General features: G+C 38.7%; 1 protein-coding gene across 7 annotated transcripts in view; it reads left to right on the forward strand.

The window, feature by feature from the left end:
- The window catches only part of ATRX (ATRX chromatin remodeler), a 219,707-nt gene extending 214,944 nt beyond the window's left edge, over positions 1 to 4,763 (forward strand). For all 7 annotated transcript variants that reach the window (XM_046672819.1, XM_046672821.1, XM_046672824.1 and 4 more), the window contains 3 exons: positions 107 to 202; positions 720 to 848; positions 1,876 to 4,763. In XM_046672819.1, coding sequence (XP_046528775.1) covers positions 107 to 202; positions 720 to 848; positions 1,876 to 2,154 — 504 coding nt within the window. In that variant the 3' untranslated portion in view covers positions 2,155 to 4,763. The remainder of the gene's footprint in view (positions 1 to 106; positions 203 to 719; positions 849 to 1,875) is intronic.
- The last annotated feature ends 9,287 nt before the right edge of the window (positions 4,764 to 14,050 follow it).

The raw sequence follows: 14,050 nt of genomic DNA on the forward strand, positions 1-14,050 counted from the left end.
AAGAGTTTCAAAACCAAGTGCTATAAATTGGCAAGAGGAAGGAGCCCTATACTTTAAAACTATGCCTTGATATGCCCTATAGAACTTATTTCTTGCATTCTTCTAGGACCTCATTAATCAAGGAAGAGAAAAAGTTGTGGAAGCAACAAACAGTGTGACAGCAGTGAGGATTCAGCCTCTTGAAGATATAATTTCAGCTGTAGTAAGTTATTTGTTAATTATCTTATTCCAACTTGCAATTTGTGTTCTTCCCCCACCACTTGTTTTAATTTTTAATTGTCACTTGCTTCACTACTCCTCTGGGGAAAAGAGCATAATTCTTATAACTTGATTTGCAATAGTAAAATACCAGTAAACTGGATAATAGTGCAAAGGTATAATACAGCAATTTTACCTAGACGTTGGCACAAAAGAGAAATGGCTAAACTCTAAGAATTGAGAAATCAATCAATCATAGAAATGTATGCATTGTTTACATAAACATATTTTAATTATCAGTTGCACAAATTAAATCCAAATAGTTTCATTCCAGAGATAGCCCAACGCTTGTGCAACAATGGACAACTTAGTATCCTGCTTTTACATCATTGTTTTCTTTAGAAAAGGATAAAGGAAAAGGAAAAAAAAAACCTTTAAAAATCCTGCGTATCTTTAAGTACCTTGATTATTTTTCCTCAATTTTAATGCAATAAGGAATAAATAGAAACTTTTTCTTTTAGTGGAAGGAAAACATGAATCTCTCAGAGGCCCAAGTACAGGCATTAGCATTAAGTAGACAAGCCAGCCAGGAGCTTGATGTTAAACGAAGAGAAGCAATCTACAATGACGTATTGACAAAACAACAGATGGTAAGAGTTCTGACTCTCTAAGTTATGTCTAATTTTCTTGAATTTATAATAATGAGTTTATGTGATGTTTATGTCAGTAACCATCCCTCATATGGATGGATGGATGGTCATTGGTTATTCTCGGAAGAAATTTTGTCAGGAAACCTAGTAATGTCAAGTAAAGGTACTATGTTTTGTTACAAAGGAGCAACAACTTCCCAAATGGGTCTCCTTGAAGTTTAAATAGGATCTCTTCCATATAATTTTATTTTCTGTATATTCTGGACATCTTAAAAGGAATTTTTGCCAGTCTTTTTACCACATTTACTAATTTTAAACAACTTCCCACAATAAGTATACTTTTTAATATGTTTAATTCGAGAGTAAGAAGTGGAGCTATAGATGATATATGACACAGGTTTCTGCTAAATTATGTAGTTCTTTAAAAGGCCAGCATATTCCAGGATCCTTGATCATCTTTCTCAGCAAGTTGTTTGCCAGCCATCTGCCTTGCACTGGGAAATTCCAGCTCTTGACACCAGAGAATCAATTTCTTTGGCATGAATTTTACTTAGAAAGCACTGTAGAATTATGTGGTTTTAAATGAGGAAATTTGAGACATTCCAGGTAGGAATTATTCCCACTGCAAGTGCTTTTTCCTTTGGTGTTTGTCACTAAAAATGTTTATTTGTCTGTCATCATGTGAAATATTCAAAAGAATGACAAAGAAAGGAGACTTGACAAAAAGTGCTGTAACCAATACTTGAAACTAATCACAGTGCAGGACAGGTTACTATGGCAACTAACCTAAATGCTGCTTGCTATACAATAGTCAAGTCATTAAGAGAATTTAGCCCTAAATGGTGTTACTAACTGGTTTCTACAGTAATGGTCCTGTGAATGCCATCAAATTAGTAATGGTGATAACAATAATGTGTTTTCCTTTTGTTATGGTACCCCCTTAACAAATTGATTTTAACTCAAAACTTGATACTTGCCTCTTTGAGACGGGTCGTGTACTTGTAACAGCTCCCTTTTCTCTCTTTAGTTAATCAGCTGTGTTCAGCGAATACTTATGAACCGAAGGCTCCAGCAGCAGTACAGTCAGCAGCAACAGCAGCAAATGACTTATCAACAAGCAACACTGGGCCACCTCATGATGCCAAAGCCTCCAAATTTAATCATGAATCCTTCTAACTACCAGCAGATTGATATGAGAGGAATGTATCAGTCAGTGGCTGGTGGTATGCAGCCACCACCGTTACAGCGTGCACCACCCCCAATGAGAAGCAAAAATCCAGGACCTTCCCAAGGGAAATCAATGTGATTTTGCACTAAAAGCTTAAAGGATTGTTAAAATCATAGAAAGATCTTTTATTTTTTTAGGAATCAATGACTTAACAGAACTCAACTGTATAAATAGTTTGGTCCCCTTAAATGCCAATCTTCCATATTAGTTTTAAATTTTTTTTAAATAGGGCATACTATTTCTGCCTGACAATTGTCCGTGATGTTGCCTAGAATCTTCTTACACACATTGAGTACAGAAGATATTTCAAATTGTTTTCAGTGAAAACAAATCCTTCCATAACAGTAACAACTCCACAGATTTCCTCTCTAAATTTTTATGCCTGCTTTTAGCGACCATAAAATTGTCATAAAATTAATAAATTTAGGAAAGAATACAGATTTATATATTTGTTCTTTACATATAAAAACACACAGCTGAGTTCTTAGAGTTGATTCCTCAAGTTATGAAATACTTTTATACTTAATCCATTTCTTGATTAAAGTGATTGAAATGGTTTTAATGTTCTTTTGACTGAAGTCTGAAACTGGGCTTTTGCTATATCATCTCTGTGACTGAAAGTTAGAAACTAAGGGTTATCTTTGACACAGAATTGTGTGCAATATTCTTAAATACTACTGCTCTAAAACTTGGAGGAGTCTTGCCGTTACCTTAGCATTGTATAAACAGCCTTAAGTACAGCCTAAGAAGAGAATTGCTTTTTCTTCTTTAGTCTTTCTGCCATTTTTTATTTTCAGTTATATGTGCTGAAATAATTCCTGGTAAAGTTTCAGGGTTGTGGATTGTCTTCCACACAGGAATTCTCTCTCCTGGCACTAGTGTAAAGCACATCTCTTCACTGCTCGGTGCCAGTGCTAGCGCTCCATCCTGTTGCTGGCAGTGGGATGTGGACTCACAAAACCAAGTTCTAGCATTTTAGGAGTTTAAGGATGACGTTGTGGTTGTTAGGTTCATACCCTGTTTTATAAACAACATCAAAATGGCAGAACCATTGCTGACTTTAAGTTCACGTGAGGAATGTGCTTTAACAATTCCCAGTACTGTCAGTATTGTGAAATAATTCCTCTTAAAGATAAGGATTACTGGCTTTTATGCTCTCCTTCTTTTCTCTCATCATCTTGTTCTTTTCCCCAAACTTACCTACATTTTCTTAAATTATGTTTCAACTTTCAATTTCTTTTTTAGTTGAGATCTTTGAGGCAGTTTTCTGATCAAAATTAATTCATCTAATACCCTTTTATGAAGTTTTACTAGAAAAATCATTGTATTATTATTCTTAATCCATGCCTGTAAAAAAGACCTTTAAGTTTATTCATGTACAATTTGGTTGCTTGAGTTTCTTAAAGAAAAAGATTGTTAGACTATGGGAGTGAACTCAATGTGGCAGAACCATTTTTGAAATGGTTATGTAACAGGTAGTAGAAACAGCTAAGGAATTCCAGAAAAAAGAAAGCTGGTGGAGGGTTTACTCTAGCTATCACTGGATTAGAATAAGTTTAACATTAGCTAAAACTGTTTTGAGTTGTTTGGATGATTAAGAGATTTCCATTTTTGTCTTGGAAGAACTAGTGGTACAACATCCCAGAGCACTAGGTTTGTGATAGAGACTTTGTGAGGTTTGCTGGATTCACCCCCCACCTTCCCATGGTGAGTTATCACTAGCAAATTCCATAGATTCGGGTATTATGCCAGCCATGTAATCAAATTTATTTAATGGGGCGGGGGGAGATATGTGTTTACTTTAGAAGAAATAAAAGAGACAAGATTTATGAGATAAATATTTGAAGGCAGTACACTCTGGCCAACTGTTATCAGTTGGTATTTCTACAAGTCCAGAATATTTTAAACCTGATTTACTAGACCTGAGAACTTTCAACATGGTCTAATTACTTGCTCAAAGACATAGATGTGAAAATTTTAGGCAACCTTCTAAACCTTTTTCACCCTGGATGAAAATATGACTTAAAGAATAATACATAGAAGGATTAATTGGAAATAAGAGAGTTTGAAATAAAACTTGGACCACTTTGCATACACTCTTCTCACTTGACATTTTAGCTACATAATACGTACTTTGAGTATAACATCAAGCTTTAACAAATATTTAAAGACAAAATCACATCAACAGGATACTAAAAGGCTCATTTTTATATTTGTTTTAGATGTTTTAAATAGTTGCAATGGCTTAAAAAATGACGATTTAAAATGTTGCTTGTAATACAGTTTTGCCTGCTAAATTCTCCACATTTTGTAACCTGTTTTATTTCTTTGGGTGTAAAGCGTTTTTGCTTAGTATTGTGATATTGTATATGTTTTGTCCCAGTTGTATAGTAATGTTTCAGTCCATCATCCAGCTTTGGCTGCTGAAATCATACAGCTGTGAAGACTTGCCTTTGTTTCTGTTAGACTGCTTTTCAGTTCCGTATTGAGTATCTTAAGTACTGTAGAAAAGATGTCACTTCTTCCTTTAAGGCTGTTTTGTAATATATATAAGGACTGGAATTGTGTTTTTAAAGAAAAGCATTCAAGTATGACAATAATACTATCTGTGTTTTCATCATTCAAAGTGCTGTTTAGTAGTTGAAACTTAAACTATTTAATGTCATTTAATAAAGTGACCAAAATGTGTTGTGCTCTTTATTGCATTTTCACAGCTTTGAAAATCTGTGCACATATTGTTTCACAGAAAATGTATAGCTTTGGATGTCCTATTTAATGGTGGTTCTTTTGCACTTTTAGTTATTTAATATTGGGAGGTCAAGAAAGAAGTTTGGTTTTTGAATCTGTTATATACTAAATTCTGTAAAAGGAGATCTCTAACCTCAAAAATAATTTACATACCAGGAAGCCTATGTGTGTTTGTGTTAGTTTCGGTTATATGTGTGTAATCCAGCACCATTTCCTGCTCCCAACAGCTGCATCACTCATTTAAGTCAAGCAGGGCCACCAGTCCACACTTGATACAAAGCTGCTTGCCATCCTGAAGCCATAGCAGGTTGATGGAAACCTTATTACCTGGTCTCCACAGAAGCTGAATGTCTTGTAGTCTTCTCTTAGCTATGTGCATTCTCTCTCTAGTATTATAAAAATCACAGACATATTTCTACGCCCCAAACCAAACTTTAAAAACAATTACTCACCTTTCCCAGTAACCGTTGTTTCCTTGTGAGGGTATAGATACTTACTGTAACAGTAAAATAGGTCATTCTTTTACATGCTTATTTCACTAAAAATTATGTTCAGGTTATTACCCACCTTCTTTCACTAGACTTAGTCTCAAGTGACTTTTGGCTGTCTCCACGTCAAATCTACCCTTAGAGAGGAAAATTCTTCCACCACTAATTTTTTTTTCAAAAGTCTGTAATCTGTGCCAACCCCAAAGGAGTGACCAAGTTTCAGAAATGCTTTTTGTCTGTGCAACATTTTATATATGCTGTTATATGGAGGTGAATAAAAATTAAAAATCCAAAATATATACTGTTTCTAAGCTCAATATCTGCCAGGTAACCAAATTCTGCCCGCATTGCTCATGTTGGATCTAGTAACAGAATGGCACCTCCTGCCCCTGCCGAAGAGTTTTACTCTCCAGAGCACGTACTGCCAGAAAATTCCTTTACAATATATACTGCCACCGTCCCTTCGGAATAACCTTCCTGATACCACTGTGCCTACTTGGCTGACTGAGACAATCACCCTCCCCTCACTCTAGGGATTTGTCTTTCTGATAATGCCCACTACACACCTTCACCAAGGAAGACAGCATATACATTGTCTTTATAAAAGATAATAAAGATAAAGCTTTAATTGAAGGAATGAAAGGGTGAGAATATCGTAAAATATGGCAGGCCCTCGTTCATACTCAGAACTGCCACATATTCCAAGCAATCTCTACCCAGCAGCGCTTCTCCACATTCTGCCCCTGACCGTTCTGCCCTCACTGCTCCTCCCTGATAGGAACATGTAAAGGAGGGGAGCTTGACTCCAGTCTCCTGGATCCCACTGTATCGGGTGACCACTGAGAGACTTACCTATTGAATAGACTCCCCTCCCTGTCGTCCTCACATCAAATACGTGTTGGTTTTCAAGAAAGGTGTAGAGAGATGACTTATCAGATGCAAGGATGGGATTTGTTTCAGGTATGTGAGGATAAAGCATAGTATTGAAAGAAAAGGAACAAAGGTAGAGAAGGATCGGGAGAGAGACAGACTAGATTGGAGTGGATTGATGGAGGGCCTTGAAATCCTGAATGAGCAGTTCAATACGGAGGATAACAAGGGTTTGTGAGGCGGCCGATGTGTTCAAAGTAGCAGGTAGAGATGGTGATTTGGGCAGGGGTAATTTGAGTGGTTTAGAATGCAAGGTGAAGAAAGATTGGAAACAGGAAGATAAATAATGAGTTCAGGCATTTGGTGACCAGACTACAGACAATTTTAAGGACAAAAGGAAAAAAATCAGAGGTGGTATAGAATAGTGAACTTTTTAAATTGTAAGAAAAATCTATTTCCTTTACCCTTCCCCACGGAGCCCACTTTGTTCAGGATTTCTGATTTTACACACAAAAATTCCCTTACTCTTTTTGATTACTCTCAAACGTAGTAATCCATTAATGGCATTCCTGTTTTTCTCTCAATTTTTCGTTACTCCTAATTATACCCTTACACATATTTGCAGAGAGTGAGTTTGGTCCATTTAAGTTGGGTGTAATTCTGTTTCTTTCTTCAAGCTAATTCTTCAAAGGGCTAAATCCATTGTTGTTACTTCTCCTTGAGACCTATCCATTCCGAGTGCTAGCAGCCCTGTTGGTAATGTTATATGTATAAGCTGCCCTTCAAAGTGTCTTGTGGTTATTATGTATTAACCTGTATACAGCATACCTGTGAGAAAAGTGAGGAGAATAATTACATTCTCTTCATGACAGTTTAGCTAAAAGTGAGACCAAAATCAAATCCATTGCACTTACGAGGCAGAAAACATATTCTAGTCACTTAGATTATCTAGGTCTTTCATGTCTCGTTTGGAAAATGGGACTATAATAATACCTTACTTTCTTGAAGGCAGGAGACTGGACCAGGTGATTTCCTGAGGTCCCTTTCAGCTCCAAGAGGTAGGGTTTAACTGTGAGCGAAGCACAGTTTGAAGCCAAAAGGCAGTGTGTTTGTCTAAGGTTACAGGGTAAGTTTGTGAACAGAATTAGAAATCCCCTTTGGCTAACCCTCTCCTCTAAGCTCTACCTTTTCTTTTCCTCTTTAGAACAATGAGAGGTCTGACAGGCATTTTAATGACAAAGCAGATAAGTCAAGTTGTAATTGGCTCTAATTATCACTTCCACAAGCTGTAACCTCCTTTATCTTTTGCCCAGAGGCACTCCCAGACCTGTGTTCTTACTGCCTCTGGAACTCTGCAGAAAATTAAAAAACAAGTTTAAGGATCTGATTCTTCTATCTTGGTTGCCTGATTGCGTTACATACGTGACAAAATGACAAAGTAATATAAATCAGCTTTTATAAAGTCAGCTTTTAAGCAAATAATTGGTAACTTCCCATCCTCTTGTTCATAACGGTCAAGCCCAAATTAGGACAGTATTTAAATTGCCTGGTCTGGATGAAGTTTACAGTGAGTAGGAGGCAATATTTGTTTATACTGACTCTTGTGTAACAACACGGCATACTTTTTGAGATGTGGGTTTTATGAAGAGTCAAATCTTGTGACAAAAACTAATAGAACAAGAGTGAAATAGTAATTTTTTTCTGTAGCTGCTTGTCTCCACATGCCAGTAGCAAAGCAGGTGGAAGCCTGTGTCTAGCCTGCTGAACATATTTCAATGAAAACAAAACCAAACTTAAGAAAAAAGAAACATGGTTAGTAGAATCATCTGGTCTTGATACTCATTCCCAGTTCTTGATATGTTTCCAACGATAGGCACAGAGGTTGGGCTTCAAAGGCTTTAGTGATGCAGGCTTGCTTGGACCCTATCCTTCGCAAAGTGAACCTTGCATTCTATTAGCAAGTTTCCCCACCCTCTCTTCCCACATCTTGCGCACTCTACTGGATGTGCTAAGCTCAGATGAAGTCCTTGCCTGAAGTCTTTTCTCCTTTACTTCCCAAACTCTCCCTCCCCCGCCCCACACACACCTCTTTCTATTCTAACAACTCGGGGCAGGGGGGTGGGGGGCAAGGCTTATAGAGTCATGGGATGCTAGAGATGTTAGGGGTCTTAGAGACCCTGTAGCCCAGCTCTTTCCCTTTACAACCGGGGAAACAAAGGCCCAGAGAGTGCACCCATGTCTTCTAGCTTCTATTCAGATACCTCCTATTACACTTAAACTCCAATTCACTTTTTCAATCTGCCAGAACACATTAAGCAGATTTTCAGAAAAACTGATACTGAACTAAGCTTTAAAATGAGAATCGTTTGTGCTAAGTAGAGGAGTATGTGAACCAAAATGAAAGGGAAACAAATTCCTGTGTGACAACTGTAAAATGGGAAGACCCCCGACGTATCCCCGAAGCCTTTAATTTGGTGTGCAGAGCATTGGCTTCGGGATTTTGTTTCAGAGGGATATTTAATTTGTTTAAAAGCTTTTTCCACCACACTCAGCACAATTAGGCACCCATGGAGAATCCTAAAGGTAGAAATATTCCGAACTAAGTTTATTCATTTTTCCACCTGATAAAGTCTAGATACCATTAGCGCAAGGCCTTAAAAGATTGTTAGAATATGGACAGGTAGAGAATGAAGAGGAGGGCATCTCAGAGAAAACAGCAAACACAAGCACATCTAGGCAGCAAAGAACAGAACTCAGAATAGGATAGTTCTAGGAAATGCCATGCTTCCGTACTTGTGCACAGAAGGTCACAGCCCCACTTAAGCCAATAGCTTCTGTAATGCACAGTTTGTAATTAAATGGTGTGGTAGCTAGAATAATGGTCCCCCAAAGAGGTCTGTGTCCTAATCCCCAGCACCTGTGAATATGTTAGGTTACAGGGCAAAGGAGAATTAAAGTTGCTAATCAACTGACATTGAAATGGGGAGAGTCTCCTGGATTACGGAGGTGGGCCCAATGTCACAAGGGTCCTTAAAAGTGGAAGAGGGAGGCAGAGGGAGAGTCACAGGCAGACATGACTAGGAACGAAAGACCCAGAGATGCAATGCTGCTGGCTTTGAAGATGGAGGAAGAGGGTCATGAGGCAAGGAATGTGGTGGCCTCTAGAAGCTGGAAAGGGTAAGGAGAAGAATTCTCACCTAGAGCCTCCAAAAAGGAACATAGCTTTGCTGACACCTTGATTTTAGCCCAGTGAGAGATGTCAGACTTCTGTCCTCCCTACAGAGCTGTAAGATAAGTGGGTGTTACTGTAAGCAACTAAATCAGTGGCAATTTGTTACAACAGCAATAGGAAACTAATACAAATGGTTATTTGTGTGATTACTTGATTAACGTCTTGCTCTCCTGCTAGATATGTGAGCTCCTTAAGGGCAGGAACCCTGCCTATTTTGTCCACTTTAATATCGCTCAGCACCCAACACAGAAAAAATGTGAGATAAATGATGAATTTATGTGTGAATGTCTTGGGGGCCATATCTTACCTGAGAACATTATGGCAATGTCAATACCATCACAGTCTGTTTCTGTGTCCCTGAATGTATATACATGTCTCTCTTTTTCTTTGGGTCTCTTTGTCTTTCTCCTTCCCCTTTATTCTCTTTTCTCTTCCTTACTTCTGTCCCTATCTCTTAATTGGCCATAACAAAGGACTGAAGTACACCTTGTAATTCTCTATTATGTTTATGGAATAAGGTCTTATATTGTCTCTTCATGATTTTTAAAAAGAAATAAGTAATATAGTTTATTGAACTGAAAAAAATGCTTTATACTCAAGGGCCGCTTCATTTCTTACCTATTTAATTTACGTCAGTGGGTGTGTGATCCTTGATAGAAGTTGCTCATTTCTGGCTTAGGATGGCGTATAGAACTCAGAAGCAGAAACATCCCACAGAAGCTGTCTCTTTGTACCTGCTGGTGGGAATTTATTCCCTGATTGCAGGCCCACATTGCCCAGACAACATAATTTCTTTTTTCCTGAGAGGAAATTGTTTGACATTGTCTACTCAGAAGAAATCAGATCTCCTTTAGGACCAGAGTTATTCAGTCTTTTCCCTGGTTCCATCCTCTGGCTACTGAGTTTGATCATAAAGATGTTTAATGTTTGAATGGGATGCATTGGAATCCTGAGGAAGGCACAGGGCCTACTGTTTACCTACAGAGCTCACTCAGTCTGTTCCATGAAACAGAATGGCCTAATGAAAGGGAAAACTTTTAGTGGGAAAGTTCTTGAAGTTTGTAGCGTTCAAGAACATTTAGGAAAATCTTCAATCCTAGAATCGACCTGTTCTAGTCCAGTGCTTCTCAAGCTTTAATGTGCACTAATTTTAATTATTTTAATTAAAATTTAATTCATTTAAATTCAATTAATTAATTAAAAATTTTAATGTGCAAATCACCTGGGGAGCTCATTAAACTTTAGATTCTGATACAGTAGGTCCGGGGTGGGGCCCAGTAATTTGCATTCCTAATAAGTTCCCAGGTGATGTTGATGCTGCTGGTCCAGAGACCACACTTCATCGAGGAGCAAGAGGATAATGGATCTGGGATTGTCGGAGAGAGGGCATCTGCCTTCTGCACAGGGGAACCAGAAGGTGGGAGTTTCTAGAACCAGAGCCTCAGGGAAGGTGTCTGAGCTCCCCTCTCTTTTTGGGCAGTTGGAGGGCCTATGTCTCACGTGTTGGGGGCCCCAGAACATGGGGCTGGGGCAGAGTACAGTGGGTCCGGCCTTCCCTGGGGGAGGGAGGCTTGGGTCAAGGGAAATGAGGCAAGTATGTGTATTAGGGTAATCATCCCCAGCTGCCCCACAGACAAAGTTCAAAAACTCAGCGGAAGTACTTGCCTGGCTTCTCTGCCGTCCATGCGCACACACACCAACGCACAATTTGAAAACCATTATTGGCTGAATAGAAAAAGTCTGGAGTGATATACACCAGAATGTTAAAGATGGTAGGAAATGAAGCTATAACTGTTTTTGTTGTCTTCTTTTTGCTTATCTTTATTTTCTGATTTTTTTCTGTAGTGAAAAAAATACTTGTATAATTTTTCAAAAGCTACTTTTTTAAAAAGGCACATATATCACTTTTATAATAAGGAAAAAAGCTTGTCAAAATCAAAATAAACTCAATCATATCCTGCATGTGACTTTTGCTTAAATAATGATAATAGTACCTAACACTTATCAAGCACTTACTATGCACCAGTTACTGTTCTAAGTGTTTTACAAATATTATTACTTGCAATGATCCTACGGTAGGTACTGTAATTTTTCCCATCTTCGCCATTGAGAAAACTGAGGCACGGGGAGGTTAAGTAACTTTTACTTAATTTTAAGGTAAGTGGCAAAGCCAGAACTTGAACCCAGGCACTGATGGCTCCAGTGCTCTGATGACCTCCGTTAGAGTACGTACATAGTATCTGTTTCAGGCCTCACAATCTCTCCTATCCTAAAAACAGATGCAAAATGTCATTTCTCTGCTTCTTCCTCTGGCCATGGCCCTATCTCCCCATTTCTCTTTTCTGCTAAACCTCTTGAAAGTGTAGTCTGTACTTGCTGCCTGCAGTACACCTCGCCCTCATCTTCGCTCCTCAGGCCCAGTGATATGTCTTCTGCTCCTACTCCTCTGCAGAAAATACTTTCTTGACAGGGAGCCACGATATCCTAATCACCAAAGCCTTTGATTTTTCTCAGAAAGGAAATCCCACAACTCTGTGGACTGGAGCTGCAGCGAAGTCATGATCTCTAAATTCAGCTGCCTAGAAACCCTTCTCAGTGTCCCTAATCAGCTTTCTACTCCTCTCCTCTCCATGCTTAGGAGATGGCCTAGCCTTACTCACCGAGAATGACAAGGGCATCAAGTCAGAACCTCTCAACCTCCTTTCCACCCCGTCCCCTTCACAAACTTACCTTTCCTTCCCCCCTCTCTTGTGTTTCAGTGTCACTGTCTCCCTTCTGGCAATAAATGAATTCCTCCAGCTGTGCCATGGAGCCAAATTCCTCCTTAGAGATTCCTCCTTAGAGATCTGGCTCTACCCGTCATCGCCTCTCTCTCCTATACCTTCCACCTCCATCTACCCAACGCTGATCCCTTCGTGACTGGATAACTGGAGTACCCTCGTAACTGGTCTCCCTAACTTCATCCAACCTATCTTCCACCCTGAAGCCAGAGTGCTTTTGTTAAAACACAAATATGATGGCGTTACATTTCCTTAGGTTGCTCCCCACCATATAGCAGCTCATGTAACAGGGAATGTAATGCTACATTCTCCACTAAACTCCTAAAAGTCATCAAAACTGCTGGAGGGCTCGGCCTCTAGCCTAGGATTTCTGCCTCTCCCATCCAGATAGTCCTTGAGGAGCAGTGTGGGGGGAACTGGTGGCTGTTTTCTCTGTCAGTCAGCTACAGAGTTTTGAGTCATTACTGTGCAGTCAGTCACTGTACGTGGGGGCAAGAGACTCCAGGGCAAGAGGACAGCAGGCTGCAGGGCAATAGGATTTCTCTCTCTTTGAACCTCTGTTACACTGTAAGCCTCCCCACAAGTCAAGTCAATGAACATTATTAGCATCTACTGAGTTCCCTGCACGGTGACAGATGTGATAAAGAAGTTATAGAAAACTTGCTGGTCTGGATCCTGGCGTTACGAAGCTTGTGTACATGTGTGCATCTCCCATTGTGAAGTGTCTTCCGTTTGCCAGCCACTATCCTAGGTCGTTTACACCTAGCATGTCATTTCATCCTGTGTTATTGCCACCATTTTATAGATGAGAAAACTGAGGCTTGCCAAAGGGTCACACAACCAGAATGTGGAACATCTGGGTTTCAAATCCAAGTCTGCCACCTGAAAAGCCCCTTCTTTTTCTTTTATGGAACTTCTTGCAACATGTTTCAGAAGATAGGGCTGATGTTCTTGATATGAAGACAGCACATGGGAGCAGTATATGATCAGGTGGTAATTTGTGATACAGGTAAAGACAAAATGATGTGATGCGAAGATTCTAGGATTGAAGTTCAGTAAACTGGAGCCAGATTTGATTCTGGCACTATGTACCCTTAAATGGCACAGGTATGTACCCCTTAAATATATTACCCTCTTTGGATGTCTCCCCATTTTTTAAATAAGAAAGTTGAAGTTTAAATAAGACAGTTAAACAAAGAAGTTGAAGAAATGCAAATGGCTTTTAAATAAATGGAAAGATGCTTAATGTCAGTCATAAAATGCAAATGAAGCTAAAACAAACACAATTTTCACTTATATTTCATTGCCAAATATAAAACAATTGTTTATTGTGTTGACGAGAGTATGCGAAAACAGGCACTCTCAGAAATTATTGGCAGTCATTTAAATTGCCACTTCAATGATGGATAACTTGGCACTATCTATAAAAATTTAAAATGCTCATCCCATTTGTCCTAGAACATTTTACTTCTGGGAACTTATCTTACAGATACACTCACATATGTCCACAAAAATATATGTACAAGGATATTCACTTGAACGTTCATTGTAGTAGCAGAAAACTAGAAACAACCTAAATGTCCATTGATGGGGGACTGATTAAATACTGTAATGGCCTCAAGACAGTATACTATATAGATAATTATACATGCTCACTGTAGAAAAGTAGAACAATATAAAAGATAAAGATAAAAATCTACTACTCAGAGACAAGCACTCAACATTTTGGCTTATTTACCTCTATTATTTTTTCTATTCATATGTATGTATGTATGGTATATTAACATAATTGAGATCATAGTGTAATACAATTCCATATTCTGCTTTTCCCTTTAAATTATCCTGCGAGAAGGTCT

This window comes from Equus quagga, chromosome 10 (assembly GCF_021613505.1).
Source record: "Equus quagga isolate Etosha38 chromosome 10, UCLA_HA_Equagga_1.0, whole genome shotgun sequence".
Classification (NCBI taxonomy): Eukaryota; Metazoa; Chordata; class Mammalia; order Perissodactyla; family Equidae; genus Equus; species Equus quagga.